This window comes from Galleria mellonella, unplaced genomic scaffold, assembly GCF_026898425.1.
Source record: "Galleria mellonella isolate WM207_F2 unplaced genomic scaffold, CSIRO_AGI_GalMel_v1 utg332, whole genome shotgun sequence".
NCBI lineage: Eukaryota > Metazoa > Arthropoda > Insecta > Lepidoptera > Pyralidae > Galleria > Galleria mellonella.
In genome coordinates, this window is record NW_026442080.1 from 188,582 (window position 1) to 207,600 (window position 19,019).

The 19,019-nt window shown below is 33.4% G+C and overlaps 1 protein-coding gene across 1 annotated transcript in view; it reads right to left on the reverse strand.

Moving 5' to 3' along the window:
• LOC113523563 (cell adhesion molecule Dscam2-like) overlaps positions 1-19,019 on the reverse strand; it is a 224,877-nt gene that overhangs the window by 95,276 nt on the left and 110,582 nt on the right. The window contains exon 7 of the mRNA XM_052896763.1: positions 8,546-8,579. Within this exon, the coding sequence (XP_052752723.1) occupies positions 8,546-8,579 (34 nt within the window). The remainder of the gene's footprint in view (positions 1-8,545; positions 8,580-19,019) is intronic.

Sequence of the window (19,019 nt, forward strand, 5' to 3'; positions counted from 1 at the left end):
AAACTCTATTGTTCGTAACCGCCCAATCAACTCATTTTATTATAGATATTTTAATTTACATTTTTAGTTCGAATAATTTATATTTGAAGGACGAGTTCCAATTATAATTTTTAAATGTAAATTCAAAACTAGTAGACAAGAAATAATGTGAAACAGCTGTTAGTACAAATAATAATATTACTCTAATGTAAGAAAACGTAAAGGAATACACATTATACGAAAAACTGTTTTCGTGCGAAAATGTTTTGTTTGCCACACGATTCATATTGGATGTTTACGTGTGCGTAGATAAATTACTTTTTATTAAAGGGTTATATTTTTACATTTTTTTTCCTTTTCATATTTAGCTAGTAATCTGTATATATGAATATAGTCGCTGTCGCTGTCTGTCCGTCCCTATGTATGCTTAAATCTTTAAAACTACGCAATGAATTTTAATGCGGTTTTTTTTTAATAGATAGAGGAATTCAAGAGGAAGGTTTATATGTGTAATACATGCATAATATAATAGAGGAACACTGAAAATTTTAGAGGTTTCTAATGGTAATAGAATAATATAATTTAAAATTTGTAGGGATGGTACCTTTTTTGAGGTGTGCTGCCGGCCTTTTAAAAAGGAATATACTCTTTTCTTGAAGGTTATGTTGTCATATCGATTCGGAAATACTGCTGCTGAAAGTTGATTCCAAAGAATAATTGTGCGTGGAAGAAAGTGCCTTGAAAAACGCACGGTGGAAGACTGCCACTCGTCCAGATGATTGGGTTGAAACTTTAATTTGTGGCGGGTTGTACGGTGGTGTAAATCAGCAGCAGGTATCAATCCGAACAATTCCTCAGAGCACTCCTCATGATAAATTCGGTAGAAGATCCACAGAGATGCAACATCTCTGCGCAGTTTCAGTGGGTCAAGTCGGACAGGGTTAAATGACAAAAAATGTAATAAGAGATGTAATGTATTAAAAATTAAGATGTAATGTATTAAAATATAAACTATAATTTTATATGATAATTTGACATAACGAATATTGTAATTTGGAAAATGTTTGGACTTTATAATTGTAATATAATGTAGACTAAATACAGTTTAACATTTTTATACCTCTGCGGGGTGCTGCATGTTATGTACCTGTATATCTAACTTCTTATTGTACTATGTAGCAAGCGAATAAATATGATTTGAAATTGAATTTTGAATTTTTCATGCAAAAACTACGGAACCGATTTGAATAAAATGTAGTACATGTGTAGCTTCTATCCTACCTTAGCACATAGGATATTTTATACACCAATTCATGCGAGAAAAGCCACGGGAAATAACTAGTTTTAAATAAAAATTTCTAAAGTAAATAAAGATGTAATAATTCGTAAATAAATCAGAGCCATAAAAGCAATTTTTTTTTATTTTTCTCAAAAAACTTTTCTCATCCAAACTTTTTTAATTTTGTGTTCGTATTTTATACTCTTTAAAAGTTTTTTTTTTTTTATCATTGTAAATCATTAATAAGTTTTTCGTTTAAAAAAAAAAACATACAAACCAATTTAAACTGTACAGTTAGGTGTATTTGTTAGTACATTAACAAATCGTTTAACACGAGACAAGCTGCAGCTGTGATTGCAGGATGCGAGAAAAAAGAAGTCAACGTTCATTAAAAAGTAATCTAGGAGATTGGTTGGAAACAACCGTCTCACCCCGGGCTACCCTGCCCCGGGGTAAATTAAAAAGTTATAATCGGAGCGGTGCCAGAATTTTTTTTTTATAAATTTATTTCAGTAAATTCATTTTCGCAGTGAGACGGACAGATTTTTTTTTTAATATGATGTAGATTTATTTATGCATTTATTTGCCAACTCGCCTGCAAGCGTAGCGACTACTGGTAAAACTCCCCTTATAGGGGAGGGTGATGTTCAGCGGTGAACACTTAACGGTTGTTTGAGGATGATGATGATAATAGGTGGTAATGAGGGTAATATTTGTGTGTGTGCGTGCGTGCATGTGAGTTATTTTCATTTAAAGACTAAATTAGAACCAATAAAACTTCTATGGGAATAATCTGTAAGTTTATTCTTTTAGATAAAAAAAGAATCGTCCAAATCGGTATTAGGTAACATGCATACAAAAATACAACCGATCTGAGAATCTCTAGAATTTCTTTCTTTTTGAAGTTTATTAAGTATATTTCCTTTTTTTTTTAAGTTAGTTATGTGCATTTAGGTGAGTTTCTCGCCTGAAACATAATAGAAATTAAGTTATTCTATATCATTATATTTCACTTAAATTCGTTTAGTAAAAAACATTCAAATATTTTCAAACTAATTTATAAAATTATAAAAAATATTTAGCAAAAGCACAAGGAGGGTTTGACCTCTTAGAATAGACGTATAATGCACTCTCAGACGAGTCTGTGCACATAACTGAAAACTACTTGAATTCTAGGGTGGGCATTAGACAATTTTGGGGTGGGCATGGCCCACCCGGCCCCTCTTATGTATACCTATTCTGCCCGTACTCACTACGTGCCTCAAATACATACCACAAAGGTGCCTATAATTGGCCTATTTTTTAAAACCAGCCATTAAATTTTCACAAGCCACTTACGCCCCTGAATTTTTCAACGCCCGCTTAAAAGATCTAGGAAACACCTGTCGTAAATAGCTGAGAATTGGTGCGGATATAAAAAAAAAGTGGAAGCGATAAACTCTGTAAAGTTTAATTGAAGTTTTAAGTGAAAAGTTCATCTCGAATTGGAGAGTGTAAGGCACGAGTAAAGGTTCATTCACATGTCGACGGAAGTGTTTTTTTTTACAAATATCTTTCCATAAAAATATGTTGTTGTTATGGCCCGAACAGGACAAAATATAGCTTATGCTCTTCTTCATTCCATATTGTATGTATTAACCAAATTTAATACTAATTAGATAAGCCGAAAATAATAAGCAAACTGAAGTGGCAATGGGATGGTCACATAGCTTGAAGAACCGATAACCGATGAGGAAGAAAGGTTCTTTGAGTGGCGACCCCGTACGGGCAGACGCAGTGTAGGACGACCTCCGACACTAATGGGATCTCCATCTATGGAGTGACGAACTGAAATGCATTGCAGTGAGTCAGTGGATGCAAGTGGCTCAGAACCGTTCTTTATAGCAGTCTCTGGGGAGGGTTATGTCCAGCAGTGGACGAATAATAGCTGAAATCATGATGACGAAGCCGTTAAGAAGCTAAAAGGTAACAAACAAACAAAATCACTTTTACATTGTTAATTATGATATTTGTAACGCGCAAAATGTTACAGCCACTCAAGATTAAGGGCTCCGAATGGTCTCGAAACTAGTCGAGCTTTCTCGATAAAATTAAAAGTGAGTTAAACCGATAATTAGGACTTTAAAATATCTATGTGAAAGCATTTACATTTATACTAATATTATAAAGCTGAATAATTTGTTCGTTTTGCTGATAGCAATCTCGGGAACTAATGAATAATAATCGTGGGTTATACTGTATTGTAATTGTTTGTTTTTTTTTTATATAACTTAGAATGGCAAACAAGCTGACGGACCACCTGATGGAAAGTGGTAACCGTCGCCTATAGACATGAGCAGTACCATGGACATAACAGAGTATACTGTTTTGCCCATGATATCCTCCATGCGTTGCCATTCCTGAGGACTCAGGTGTTATTCCTCTGTACCCACTAAATTCACGCAATGTCCTACCCTTCAAACCAAAACACAGCCATGCAAACACAACTGGTTTACTGCTTTGTGTTGGTTTTACTCACGTTTTAAATTCAGAAATGCTCGATTAGTTTCGAACCCGATAGGAGATCTTATTCGACCATCGCCGTCGGCTGTACGCGCGTAGCAACAAACAGCGCGCTGGTCACTCAGTGCTGTTCGTAACGCAGTCGTAAACCGCTCTTGTGAAAAATGGCTTCTATTGTATTTTAGAAAAAAAGTGTCGAAAAACGATAAAAAATAGTCTCTTACACTTATACGCTTAATTGGTCCTGTTAATAGGGGAGGATCTACATTTTTTGGTATTTTTTTTTCAAATTTATTTATAAAAAATGGTGATCCATTCTGTTTTTATATTTTAAAGGTTTGTTTTAAATATGTTTAGTTTAATTTATATAGCACTTTCTTAAAAAGGCAAAAACGTTTTCGATTTTACGGTATTTCTCCTTTCACGAGCAGTTGTCTAAAAACCTCTTACTTTTATTAACAAATAGATTCCCAACAATGATATTCAAGAAGTACATTCTAATTCCCTCGAGAGCAAAAAGCGTGGACATAATAAACCTATCGGATTGAACGTGAATGCGGCTTCCAGGGTAACAATATCTATGACGGGGGTCAAGTTTGCAATCTTCCAAAGTGGTTCCCTGCGGGTGACTATAATTTTGTGGGAAAATGGATAGTCCCGAGACCTTTATGTATCGTTGTAAAAAATATAACGTATTTAAATAATCAAATTTAGATCATTCTAATTTTGAATTTTATCAATAACGTAAAATGTAGGACTAATATAAGAAAGGCATGTCATTAGGTGTCATTGTCACATATTACAACTTACAACACGTAATGTTAGGTGACAAACGTAATAAGTCTGACTTGAATTAGGCATGTAACATTCACGATATGGTATCGATGTCGACAAAGGTCAAGTCTGTAATCTTCTAAAGTGCTTTCAAGTAGGGTGCCCACGATTGCTTTGGGACTACAGACGTCTCAGGTCTGGCTCAGTCATGGTAAATAAGAAATAATAATATGTAACTAACTATTATTACTATATACGTCTATAAAAAAAAAAGAAGAAATAGGCCTATTTTTTTTTTTAGAATTTATAACTTACTCTTATTCTATACATAGAAAAAAAATTATAATTTATATTAAATTTATGAAAAATATATTCAAAATTATTCAAACGTATTAATAATAAACAATACCTCCGTCATTCTCTATACTTAATGGAGGGAAAATGACGTTTTGTTTATGGTGCTGTTCATATCCATAAGCGACGGTTATTTTCCGTATGGAAAAAAGCTGGTAATCCATGGGGGTTATCAGCTTTTGTCATGTCGTAAATAAGAATTATTTATTATGTTTTCATATTTTTTCGAGAATAATAATGTCCAATGTGACGGGAGACATTGCACAGGTCAAAATGGTGACAACGCCGACTTTTGTATCTTTTTTTGTTTATTATTTGATATGTATTGTATTCTACTATATTTTATTCGAATTTACTAATTGTCGTTGTATATTTTTATTGTATTAAGTGCAATAAAAAGTTAAATAAATAAACTTGGTCTATATTAAAAATGGTAGGTTTGCGATGTAATTCACAAGAACAATTTTTTACATTTTTTAAGAATTCATGTTCTATTTACTTGCAATAAAACTATCTTAAACATTGGTCTTAAATTTACATTATACAAAATTTAATTAAAATCTGTATATTAATTTTCAAGTGACATACAATCTAGAAGTTTTGTGTACGAATAAAAAAAGGGGAAAGTCCTTCCATTATGAGATGTATGCAAACCCTACATAGTTACTGATATGTATGTATGATTCACATTCGTACATACATTTTACATGGTGGTGTGACGTGTTAGTGTGAGTGACGTCATGCCTCTGGAGGCTCGAATAGGGACATCACTTAGCGGTATTAGGGCTTCGTATACAAGGAAGTGCGAATCGCATCGTCATACGCAGCTCAGCTGCGTGGATGTACGTCGTTATTTGCTAGTCGGAAAAATGTAAGCCGGATTTGCTTTTAGTTGGAAAAAAAAGAAATAGAAAGAAAAAACATATTATAAATTCAAATAAATAATAATTTACTAGTTGTACTCATGACTTCGTTCCTGCGAATGGGTAGAAAAACAATGTTTTTGTTTTTTAAATAAGTAAATATTTATGATATTTCAAGAGGTAAAAATAGCTTTATTTATTTATACTTTAATGTACACACTAATAATACACAAAAATATGACAAAGCTAAGCAAATGTACAAAGTCGAGTTAACTCTACAAGAGGGGGAAAGGGATTGTTAGTAATGGAGACTGAGAATCCCATTGCTAGCAATATACCCAAACAGGTCGACCTGCTCGCGGTTCTCCCTGGAAACTATCATGGTTAATTCCTGATAAATTCATCATGATGGTCTAACTGGCCTGTTTTCATTCTCATCTGTCACCCTTCACTGGTGCTCCGCCAGCGTATACCGTTAGCGCAGGCTGGGTTACCATTTTCATACCATTTTCACCCATCAAAAAACTCTACAAGAGTTTCATTCTAGCAAACCTATAGTGGAAAGGACCATCGTTTATATAGATATAAAGTATTCTTTATGATAAGTTACATTACAGCCTACTAGTGTGTCAAATTTCATTCAAATCTGTTTAGTAGTTTTTGTGTGAAAGAGTAACAAACGTCCATCCACCTATCCATCCATCCAACGTTTCAAATTTTCGCATTAATTATGTTTTTTTTTTTTGTAATGGATGCTAATGGTATGGTAACCCCATCCGCGCTAACGGTGTACGCTGGCGGGCCACCAGCAAGAGATGTTAGGTGAGAATGAAAAGGCAGGTCAGTTAGCCCATCGTGATGAATTCATTAAAAATTAATCACGATGGTTTCCATGTGAAAGTGAGTTTATTTGTTGAAATTTGATAGACACTATATGGGATGTAGAGGACCATTTATGGGCTATTTTTTTATCACAGTCAGTAAACATGTCCTTGGGAAACTCCTCTTATGAAAGAGGCATATGTTCAGCAGTGGACAGTTAACGGCTGACACGATGATGGTGGGTTATTTATTTATTTATTCTTTATTGTACACAAAAAATTACAACATATAATATATATACAAAATAAAGATGTACAACAGGCGAGCTTAACTCTGTAAGAGTTCTTTTCCAGCAAACCCTGAGTGGAAAGGAGCGTTAATTACCAGCGGGCAGTATGCGTACAATAATAGAAGGATACATTATAGATGTTTCTATTAAGAAACAATAAATATGTTGATACGGTGATGATGATGAAACATACGTCACTCGAACAAAGTCGCGTGTATAATACCAGAGGGAGACTTTGTACAAAAGTCGATTGCTTGGGTACCTCTGTCCCATTCGTGTTTCAACCGTGAAGCCGTTATGTTTGCATGGCTGTGTTTCAGTTTGAAGGGTGGGATATGGCGTGAATTTACTGGGTACAGAGAAATAACATCTGAGTCCTCAGTAATGCCAACGTATGGGGGGTATAATGAGCGAAACAGTATGTGTGTGGACTGTTATGTCCATGGTACTGCTCATGTCTATAGGCGACGGTTACCATTTTCCATTAGGTGGGCCGTTAGCTTGTTATCCATTCTAAGTTGTATAAAAAAAAAGCTAGTACTGTACATATTATCTTGTATGTAACCTTATATAAATTAATGAAAGCTATCTCACATATAGAGGGATTTATTTGTTTACATTTTATTTCAGAAACGTAATGGATTTTTGTTGAACATGCAAAAGCAACGTCGGTGTATATAGATGGTGAATACGGGCGTTTTAATTAAAAACTTCCCATCAGAACGGGATTCACTTGGGATTTTTGAAAGATTTTAAATTTTATTACACTGTGATAGCAGGGTGGCTTAGTGGTTTACTACTGTGGATAAAGGACCTCTTTTTTAATGGAACGGTGTCCTGCGCTTTTGGTTTACTGGTGATGTGCCAGTGAGGGATGATAAGTGAGGGTGGAAGTAGGTTTGTTAGACTGTTGTGATGAATACCGCGTAAGTTAACCGTGATGGTTTCCATGGTGAACCGTGTGGAAGTCCAGCTGGTAAGGTTTTTTTGAATGGATGATAATGAAATGGTAACACCGTCTGCGCTAATATATATATATTCTTTTTTTTAATGGATGATAATGGAATCGTAACCTCACCCGCGCTATCGGTATACACCGGCAGGGCACCAGTGAAGAATGATAGGTGAGGATAAAGTAGGTCAGTTAGCCCATCGTGACGAATTCAACAAGAATTGTTCACGATTGTTTCCAGAGGGAACCGCGTGGAGGTAGACCTAATAAGGTATATTGCTAGCAATGGGCTGTCAAACTTCATTGCTAACAATCCTTTTCCCCCCTATATACCATATATATATATATATATACTGTCGAATGAGCTCCCAGCCTAGGTTGTCATTAGATATTATGGTATGGGGTTCTTCAACCAGGATATATTAAGATTTCTCAAGGGTCGGCAACACACATGTGACACCCAATGGAGTAGTTTTGAAAGTTGTCACGCTTGGCATGCGAATTAGCGACCACAGTTACTCTTTGGAGATGTTTTAAGAGGAACGCTGTTGCCCATCCCGTAACCATTTAGTTCTCTTAGTCGCGTCTTACGACACCCACGGGAAAGTAAGGTGGCCCATTCTATGCCGGGACCACACAGCGCAGCTGACTAAATGTTGATATGTTTTTAATACACAATTCGCTATCTAAATAGATATCTAAGGCAGTATTATAACAGGCATGCAACTTACCTAAATTCCGTATTGTTTACTTCAATGCTGGTATCTGGAAAAGACAATAAGTTATTTAAATTCATTGTTTTTTTTTATATAACTTAGAATGGCAAACAAGCTGACGGCCCACCTGATGGAAAGTGGTAACCGTCGCCTATAGACATGAGCAGTACCATGGACATAACAGAGTATATTGTTTCGTCCATGATACCCCCATGCGTTGCCATTCCTGAGGACTCAGGTGTTATTCCTCTGTACCTAGTAAATTCACGCCATATCCCACCCTTCAAACCGAAACACAGCCATGCAAACACAACTGCTTCACGGTTGAAACACGAATGAGACAGAGGTACCCAAGCAATCCACTTTTGTATAAAGTCTGTACTGTAATATCTATGATACTGTTGATAATTATATGAAATAACTAGTAGTTTCCCGCGGTTTCACTCGCGTGAATCGACATATAAAATATCCTATATGTTTTTTATAGCATTATATATGTAATTTTTTAGATTGATATAACATTTTTATTTATGAACCGATTCAAATCGGTTAAGCTGTTTCTGAGATTAGCGTGCACAAACGTACAGACATATAGACAAAAATTCTAAAAATCATTGTTATGGCTTCTATTGCGTTCATAAAGCTCCCCCATAATAGTTTTTCTTATATATCTTCTATGTATAGACAGCGACCGGTTACGATTTTATTATATGGATTGATTATAATTTTCTATTAGGTGACATGTCAGCTTGTCTGTATTTTAATAAAAAAAATTTAGCTTTTCCCCCCATTACTTCCTACGTGTAGATTTCAAAAGTATATTTTTCGAAAATCAAGAAAATAAATCACCTCTAGGTAACGTAGCAAGATGTAACATACATCAGATTTTAAGTTAGACCTTTAGAAATACAATTGTGATTTGAGGCAGCAGTTTTTGCAATATTTGTTACAATTTTATTTTATTAACAAGATGTCAAAATGTCGCTTTAAGGAAGCGGTTTTTTTAAAGTGATTTCTAAGATAAAGTTCTTAATGTATTTTCTTATGTGTGCATGTTTTTTTTAATGGATAATGATGGCATGGTAACCCCGCCTGCGCTAACAGTTTACGCTGGCGGGGCACCAGTGAGGGATGATAGGTGAGAGTGAAAAGGCAGGTCAGTTAGCCTTTCGTGATGAATATACCTGGAATTCAGCACTATTAATTCCAAGGGGGATCACGTGAAGGTCAACTTGACAGGGTAAATTGCTAGCAATGGGACGGGTAGTCTGTGTTACTAACAATCTCTTACCCCTTCCCTTATGTGTGCATATTATATTTAAATACAAGAAAAAAGTCAACAGACGAAAATTCTCTGGTATCTTTCTCAATATTAAATTGATTTTTATAATATTTTATACTACTGACAGAATTTAAAGCCATTATGTTCTTTTACTACATGACAATAGAAACCATTTTACTTTGCACAGCGAAATTCTGTAGGCAGTATCAAACAAAATCTTTAATCGATTCCGCGTTCTAAATTTAAATATTTTTAGGTTAGTTTGGCAACCGCAGTTAGGCTTTGGTGATGTTTTAAGATGGCCGCTGCTACCTATCCCTCGACCAATATGATCCCTTAGTCACCTTTTAAGACGCTCACGAGAAAGGAAGGGGTGGTCTATTCTATGCCGCAACCACACGGCTTACGATTACCTATAGGCGACGGTTACCACTTTTCATCAGGTGGACCGTTAGCTTGTTTGCCATTCTAAGTTGTATAAAAAAAAAAAAAACTTTATATTAAATTTTATTGAAACCGTCTACAATTATGCCTTAAAAACAACAGTGACTTTACTATGAATTATTATTATGATTTTATACAATAACTTAATACATAAAAGTTTATATACCAAAGAACTTTTTAGAGAAATATAAAAAAAAATTACTCTTTTACAGCGAACCAACGAAGGACGAATTATAAATGTATTATTCATAGAAAATAATGTGGTTTGACTTCTAAAGCTTTTTCAGTTCAGTTCTCATGAATTTTCATCGGCATGCAAATTACGTAACTAGAAGTGAAATTGATTTTATATTGGCACTGTAACTAGTTGTGATGTATTAATATTATAAAGGGAAAAGATTTGTTTGTTTGTTTGTAATAAATTGCCCCAATATATAAAAGACATTAATCAGTTGCATCTATTTAAGAGGGAACTAAAGAAGATACTAATTGACAAAGCATACTACACTCTAAATGAATATATGACAGTTTTAAAAATTAAACAAACGATAAATAACTGCGTTGTATTCCAATGAGACAAGAGACGACAAATTTTGATGTAGTGGTTTCCTTTTTTTTTCTATAATCTATTATAATTAAAACATTGTGATATATGAAATTTACTAATATTTATATTAAAAGAAGATTTGCACGCCATTTATGGTAAAATATGGAGGCGTAATAACCTATTAATGTAACATCTGTAACACCCATATTTGAGCAAATAAATTATATTATTATTATTATTATAAAATACTTCTCAGCTGATTTTAAATATTCATTCACATATAGCTATAGCTAAGTTAAAGTTAAGCTACATTCATTATTTCATCATTTCAGCCATTTATTGTTCATTGCTGAACGTAAGCCTTTCCTATAAGCGGAGTTTCGTCAGTAGTTGCCACGAGTCGGCAGAAAGTTAGGCTTTTAGAGATTTTTTTTTATACAACTTAGAATGGCATACAAGCTGACGGCCCACCTGATGGAAAGTGGTAACCGTCGCCTATAGACATGAGCAGTACCATGGACATAACAGAGTGTACTGATCCTATTACCAACAAAATTGTTTTTTTTTTCTTTTTACCGTAGATTTTTGATTTTTTTTATTACTGATAATAAAGGTTATAGATCTATCTATCTATATCAGCTCTTAACTGTCCACTGCTGGACATAAGCCTTACCCAGGAGTTTTGCCATTAATTGCCACGCTTGGCCTGTTAGATTGCCAACCGCAGTTAGACTTTTAGTCACGTTTTAAGTGGTACTCTGTTTTCCTCCTTAAAACATCTCTCTCAGTCGTCTTTTACGACACCTACGGGAAAGGAAGGGGTAGACCATTCTATGCAGGGACCGTTATAGCGATAATTTTTGTATCCGCCATTTATTATTTCAAAACAATCTCTACAAATTTGTTTCACTGTACTGGTTCAGTATTATTCGACGCCCCATTGTCGGTGCTCCCTCTGGCATTTCATTATCAAACTGCCGCCTCTACTTATCAATATGAAAATGCCTTATCAGCGCACCTTTTCACGAAATACACGAGCGAAATATACGGTGACATTTCCAGTATTGTTTCGCATCGAACACGAATATCTGCGACGTTCAAATTTCCCCAGTAACTTCCGACGACGACTGACAGCCGTTGCTTGTAATTAAAACTGTTTTTCATCCGCCATTTTAGATACATACTCCTCTCCGTCCAAAGGTTGCCTGGAAGAGATCGCTTTTAGCGTTTTCTCATTGTGATTATTTCTTGTAATTGTTTATATTTATAATAAGTTTACTATTGTAATTTTTTGGAGGAAATAATGAAGAGTATCTATCTATCTATCTATTTAATGTTTGTTATATGAGTTATAATGCAATGTGCTATTGGTGTTCGTTTAAATAATATATAATATAGATAGATAATCTATGTATCTATTGTGGGCGATGAGAAGATGTCAATTGTTTGAAATAAATTAGGTCTTAATTAATTTTAAACTTTCGCGTTGTTTACACATTTTTTTTTATAGACCACTGAGGTGGCAAACAAGCATACAGCCCACCTGATGGTAAGTGGTTACCGTAACCTATGAATGCCTGCAATACTAGTGGCATAACGCGTGCGTTACCGACCCTGAAGAAACCTCTTTACTCCTCTTTTGAAGAACCACATGTTGTAGCCTCTTGGAAAAGCCTCGGCAGGGAGCTATAAATATATAATCAGGACTTAGCTGCAAGATGCAGGCACCACTCACTTCAGTCCTGTCGTGACCATGACGTGGTGCAATCGACGTTGAAACGTCGGCAATAAAGAAGGTATGTAGGTACTATTTACCTGTAAAGACTTTACATCGCGTTAAGTCCCGATTGTATATCTACATCTACACTAATATTATAAAGAGGAAAAATTTGTATTTTTGTGTGTATGTTTATAATGAATTAACTCAAAAACTACTTTGCCGATTTCAAAAATTCTTTCACCATTAGAAAGCTACATTCGCCCTGAGTAACATAGGCTATATTTATTGCTAGAAAAAATTATGGATCCTTACTAAAACTTTAGTAACGTAATTCAAGGCGTAAAAAAAAATGCTATATCTTTCGTCGCGTGCGCTGCGGAACGAATTGATGATAGAACAAAAGTATGTTCTACAATATTGAAGAAAATATCAATAACTACAAAAAACTTCGCGATACTATATGTCCAACTATTATCGTTATGTCACAATAATCACTTTTTTTATGTTGTAAAAATGTCCACCCGTGCGAAGACGGGACGGGCCGCTAGTTTAAAATAAGGTCTTTACGTGAATAAGGTAAAAAGTATCTCTGCTGTTCATAATTTTTTTAACCAACTTTAAAAATGGTTGAGTTCTCATTTCAGTTGTATTTCTTTTTTATATTTGTTTTCTCATAACTCCATTATTTATAAATCGATTTGGACAATTCTTTTTTATCTGAAATCATTTCGAAGATCGTGTTAAAAAATACGCTAACTTAATCATCGCAAAGCTAATTAATTTGATTTAAAAACTAAACTACAAAACCAATTTTAGAAAATTTCAATTAGTAATGCTGGAAAATAGCTTTTTGTTATAATTAAAGATTGAGTCCGACGGAATAAATAAAAAAAGCCTACTTAAATTGTGACAACACCAGTTATATTGGTTTAAAAATTAAACTGTTGAATCAATTTAGTTAAAATGCGTGTAGAGCCAATTTGTAAGTAAAGAATATACTTTTATTCAGATAAAAAAAAAGATTTTCTAAATCGGTTTACAGCTGACGGAGTTTGAAATAGTATACTCTGTTAAGTCCATGGTACTGCTTATGTTTATAGGCGACGGTTACCACTTTCCATCAGGTGGGCCGTCAGCTTGTTTGCCATTCTAAGTTGTATAAAAATAAAAGTTATGAGGCAAGAAATTTACAAAAAAAAAATACAAACAAATTGAGAACCTCCTTTTTCCGAAGTCGGTCCAAAATATATCGACAGATTATTCAGCAACTACACCCATAATTCTTGTAACCCGCAAACCCGAATCGGGGGTTTTGTCAAAAAACATTTTTCCATGTGAAAATATTGACAAACTGCGTACCAGAGGTTTCATCCCAATAATTAAGAGGCGACCCTTGTCAGAATCGATACAAAAATCGGGACAATTTCAAAACTTACGAATTATGTTTGGCTTTAGGTTATATCAGGTTTTTTAATGAATGTGATTTTATTATGTAATTTTCTTATTTCAGGATTCTTTTTTTATACAACTTAGGATGGCAAACAAGTTGACGGCCCACCTGATTGAAAGTGGTAACCGTTGCCTATAGACATGAGCAATACCATGGACATAACAGAGTATACTGTTTCATCCATGATACCCCCCATGTGTTATCATTCCTGAGGACTCAGGTGTTATTACTCTGTACCCTGTAAATTGACTGACATATCCCACCCTTCAAACCGAAACAAAGCCATGCAAACACAACTGCTTTACGGTTGAAACATGAATGATTGACTTAAAAACTACTCAATTGATTTAAAAAAAACATCTATAGAAATATAGAAAGCTACATTATCAGCAAGTAATATAGAATATAGATTATTTTTGAAAATTCTGTCTATTCGTGCATATATAGGCCAGATCGTTAATTATGTTTATATAAAATTAAGGGTCCAAACAAAATTGATTTATTATCAATAAGTGGGTAGGGTGTAGTAGTAAGTAGGAGAGGGGGTTAAATATATTTTATATTATATATATTTATTTATTTATTAAATACAAAAAAAATTACAACAGCGAGTACATTGGACCCCGCACTAGGAGAACCTGTATCGCGGGAGTCCATATGAGATTACCAAGACACGGTGGTTTACAAATATAAATTAAATTAAAATACTAAGCCAGTTTTACGAAAGCAACAAGTTAAAATGAAGTGCTTCGTGAAGACAGAAAATTATGTAAATACTCTAATATTACATAAATAAATACATACAATTAAATATACTAAAGACATACACTATACACTATATACGAATATTAATAAATGGTATAATAATATTAATTCTGTGGCATCGTAATCAAAACTACCAGCTGGCAGTGATCTCAAAGAAATTTTTTATCTTTAAATATATATATTTTTAAATTTTTTAATTATTAATTTATATTTTATCATATATATATATATATATATATATATATATATATATATATATATATATATATATATATATATATATATATATAATATTTTATATCTGTAATATTTTTACAAAAAAAAAGGCGTATAAACTTTACATCTGTCTAAATTTTGTTTTTCCCATAATGTTTCCGATAAAATACCACAAAATTCTTATTATACACATTTTGAATATAATATTATTATAATATATATTTTATTCTGGAAAAATAAAGAGCTTAAGTTACTTAAAGCATTTTAATAAAAATTTAGAAACTATTTTACGTTTCTTTGTATATTTCACGCATCACGTCACCAATTCTTAACCTATTTTCACAATTAGTAAACCGTTAGCAAAAAGAATTACCGATTATATAAAAATTGTAAAAAAAAAATAGGTTTGACAAGGTAATAGTGTAACATAGTTACGTATAATTAAAAAATACATAAATAAAATAAAATAAACGCTGTGACAGAACCAGTTATTTTAATCTAATAAAAACTAAATTACTGAACTAATTTTGAAAAAACTTCTATGGTGTCAATCTGTAAGGATTAGTCCCGTCGAAAATTCTTTTTTATCTGAAAGGAAATAGTTAAGTATCTCCTTTGAGATAAAAAAAGATTTTACCAAATTGGTTTAAAACTAACAGAGTTATGAGGTAACAAACTGAAAAAAAAAAACTAAACCAAAAATCTCCTTTTTGAAGTCGCTTAAAAATACAGGCTCTATTAAAAGACGTCTTCTTTTCTGCTTCGCTTTAAAATGTGTCCAATTGACGTCTGACTTCTTTATGAGTAAGAGAGATAGGCTGCAGTTCATTAAACTTAGCCCCAACAATTTATTAGTGGTATTCCTTATTGTAACCACCGCTCTTCTTTAAAATAACCCTTTGGGAGTGATTGTGCGACGATGTTGCTTTCAGTGGGCGTTACAAAAGCCCCTTATCTCAGTATTATCTAAACAGTGTAAGGGTTTGAAACAAAAAGGTCTTAAATTGAGTCTCGCGAAGAAAAACAGGGGCTCTTGCGTTTGCGAAACCCTCGTGACGTAACGAACCTTGTGCACTTGAGGACAATGTAAGGACAATATAAACTGAATAAAGCGTTCAAAATATTTTTTGAACTATTAAGTAAGTTACTAAGTACAGACCTACTTATAAAAACATATTGATTTTTTTCTAAAATCCTTCAATTTACTTTAATATTTCAGTTATATTATGAATATTTAATACATAATTAATATTTCTATAATACATCAAAATTACGTCAAATTGAATTTCTGAATATCTCTCCGGTGATGAAAGATACTGATAACATGACATGATGCGGGAGCAGCTTTCCACCGTGTATGATACACGGTGGAAAGCTGCTCCCGCCATCTTGGATTTTATGATAATATGTTGTAAAAAATGTGAGCTCGTGAAGTGTTACATTAATACATAAGTAAATAAATAAATAATTACCTCTGTCTACTCAACTATGGATTATAGTCGTAACCATATTTATTATACTCGTATTTTCAAAATATGCTAATTATCTTTATTTCGTTAAATATAACTCTAACAACAAACTCTTGAATATTCAAGTTGTTGTATTGTATAATTTCTCCCTCCTATTTGCTGTGCCTAACAGGGTCCATAATTAGAACTGTTTCTATTTCTTAATTGTAAAAATTTACCTATTATTTACTACACTATTTAAGACTTTTTTTTTACAACACGGGGGCAAACGAGCATGCGGCTCACCTGATGGTAAGTGACTACCGCCGCCCATGATCACCCACAACACCAGCGGCATTGCATGTGTGCTGCCGGCCAAACTACCACTATTCTTGGAAACATACTTTGCATGCTAATGTTTGATCATGTTTGATCTGTATGAATTCGTCAATGAATAATCAATCTTTGTACCTACTATACACATACATGCAAATAAATCTACGTTTTGGAAAATTCTACTAGTAATAGTAGAAGCGAAGTAAACAATATATATTTGAAATAAATATGTAATTATAACTATTCTAATCATAAATTAAATGATATAATGTTTAATTAATCAATTTATCCTTCCTTGTTGAGCAAATTTTTCCTAAAAGTTCCAAATGCTAACTCACGTCACTTTAGGCTTTTTAATATACCACTGACTCGTACCCAGTACAGAAGCAATCGCTTCATAATACGAGCTTCCACTGTTTTCAAAGATGTATATTTTATTTATTTATTCTATTTATTCATTAGTACAAATATGTGTACATGGCGGACTTAATGCTAAAAGCATTCTCTCCCAGTCAACCATAGGGAAGTGTCAGAATACTCGAATGCGGTACTACTAATTATTGATATACATACATACTAAAATTACATATATAAACGAATAAATATATAGTAGGGATAACGAGATAGACACGAGTATATTTAATAGTAGAAGCAGTTATATAAGAAAAGCTATCGCAAATTATTCATTCAGTAATTTTAAAGACGTTTAGCTTATGTTTTTACATTTATTAATTATCTAGACTTGTAAGTAATCCATTTTTCGTTAATTATATGTGGTAGCTTCTAATTAGCTTACAGCCTAAATGGTCGCGTACAATGCGGTTTCAGAGATGTTTTCTCCCACGAACACTCAGGTTATGGAATGAGCTCCCTGCCGAGGTTTTCCCAAGAGACTACAGCATGGGGTTCTTCAAAAGGGGGGTAAAGAGGATTCTTCAGGGTCGGCAATGCACGCGTGATACCTCTGGTATTGCAGGCGTTCATAGGCTTCGGTAACGGCTTACCATCAGGTGGGCCGTATGCTTGTTTGTCACCTCAGTGGTATAAAAAAAATTTACTTATTTTTGTTATGTAAAGTTACTTATTAAGCTGCAGCTGTAAGCTTCCCTTAAAAAATAATAAATAAATAAATAAATTTATAGTATTACATATTCAGTTTAATGTGGCCGCAAGTGTATTTTCGCTTGTTAAGGTATACACTTGTAAAGTGACAATTTGCGAGAAGTAGCAAATGTGGGAGCCATGGAAATAGCGGAAAGTTCTGGCCTGATGGGATAACTGGTCCATAAGTGTGATAGCTATTGCATATACTTCTGTGTGGGTCCTGTCGTATTTTATTAAATAGATTACTATCGAGTGTAATGGGAATGTAGGTCGCTATAGAGAATTATATTGTTTCGAACGTTTTTATAAAGAAGAAAATTATTTTATTTTTAATTTCAAACCATATTTTGTTGGTATATTTAAGTTTATTTTCCAAAGAAGGCCTGGTTCTTTAAATAAGGGACATATGTACTCTTAGACGTTGCCGTGTGGTCTTGGCATAGAATCGGCTATCCCTTCCTTTCTCGTGGGCGTAAAGGAAACTAAACAACCGTTGACTGTCCACTGCTAAAAATAGGCTTCTCTCTATTAGGTGGTTTTGCCAATAGTTTCGCTTTGCAGGTGGGATGGCAACCGTAGTTAGGCTTCAGTGGTGTTTTAAAAAGGACGTAGCTGCCCATCCCTTAACTATTAAATTCCTTTAGTCGCCTCTTACGACACTCACAGGAAAGATACCTAGTAAATTATTAATACTGGTATATATACTAGGTACCTAATATATTTACTAGTTTTTATATTATAATATTTATCAAACAGTGGTACAGTCAAGATATATATATATATATATATATATATATATATATATATATATATATATATATATATATATATATATATATATATATATATATATATATATATATATTTGTATTGTTATGGCATACGCACAAACGAAAAATTGTATTTAGCTTTGTGTTTTTTTTATCATTCTTCTATCACTTTTTATGTATATCTATATATGTTGTAATTTGTGTGCTGTAAGTAATGTAAATAAACTATGTATCTATCTATGTACATACACACACACACACACACACACATGTATACTTTTTATTATTATTATCATACAAAAGACTACATTAATCGATTTTTATTCGTGCTACTTTTAGATATCAGTAGATTATATCTTTTTTGATATAATCCAAATCCAACAATAGAATCATAGAAGACGACTATT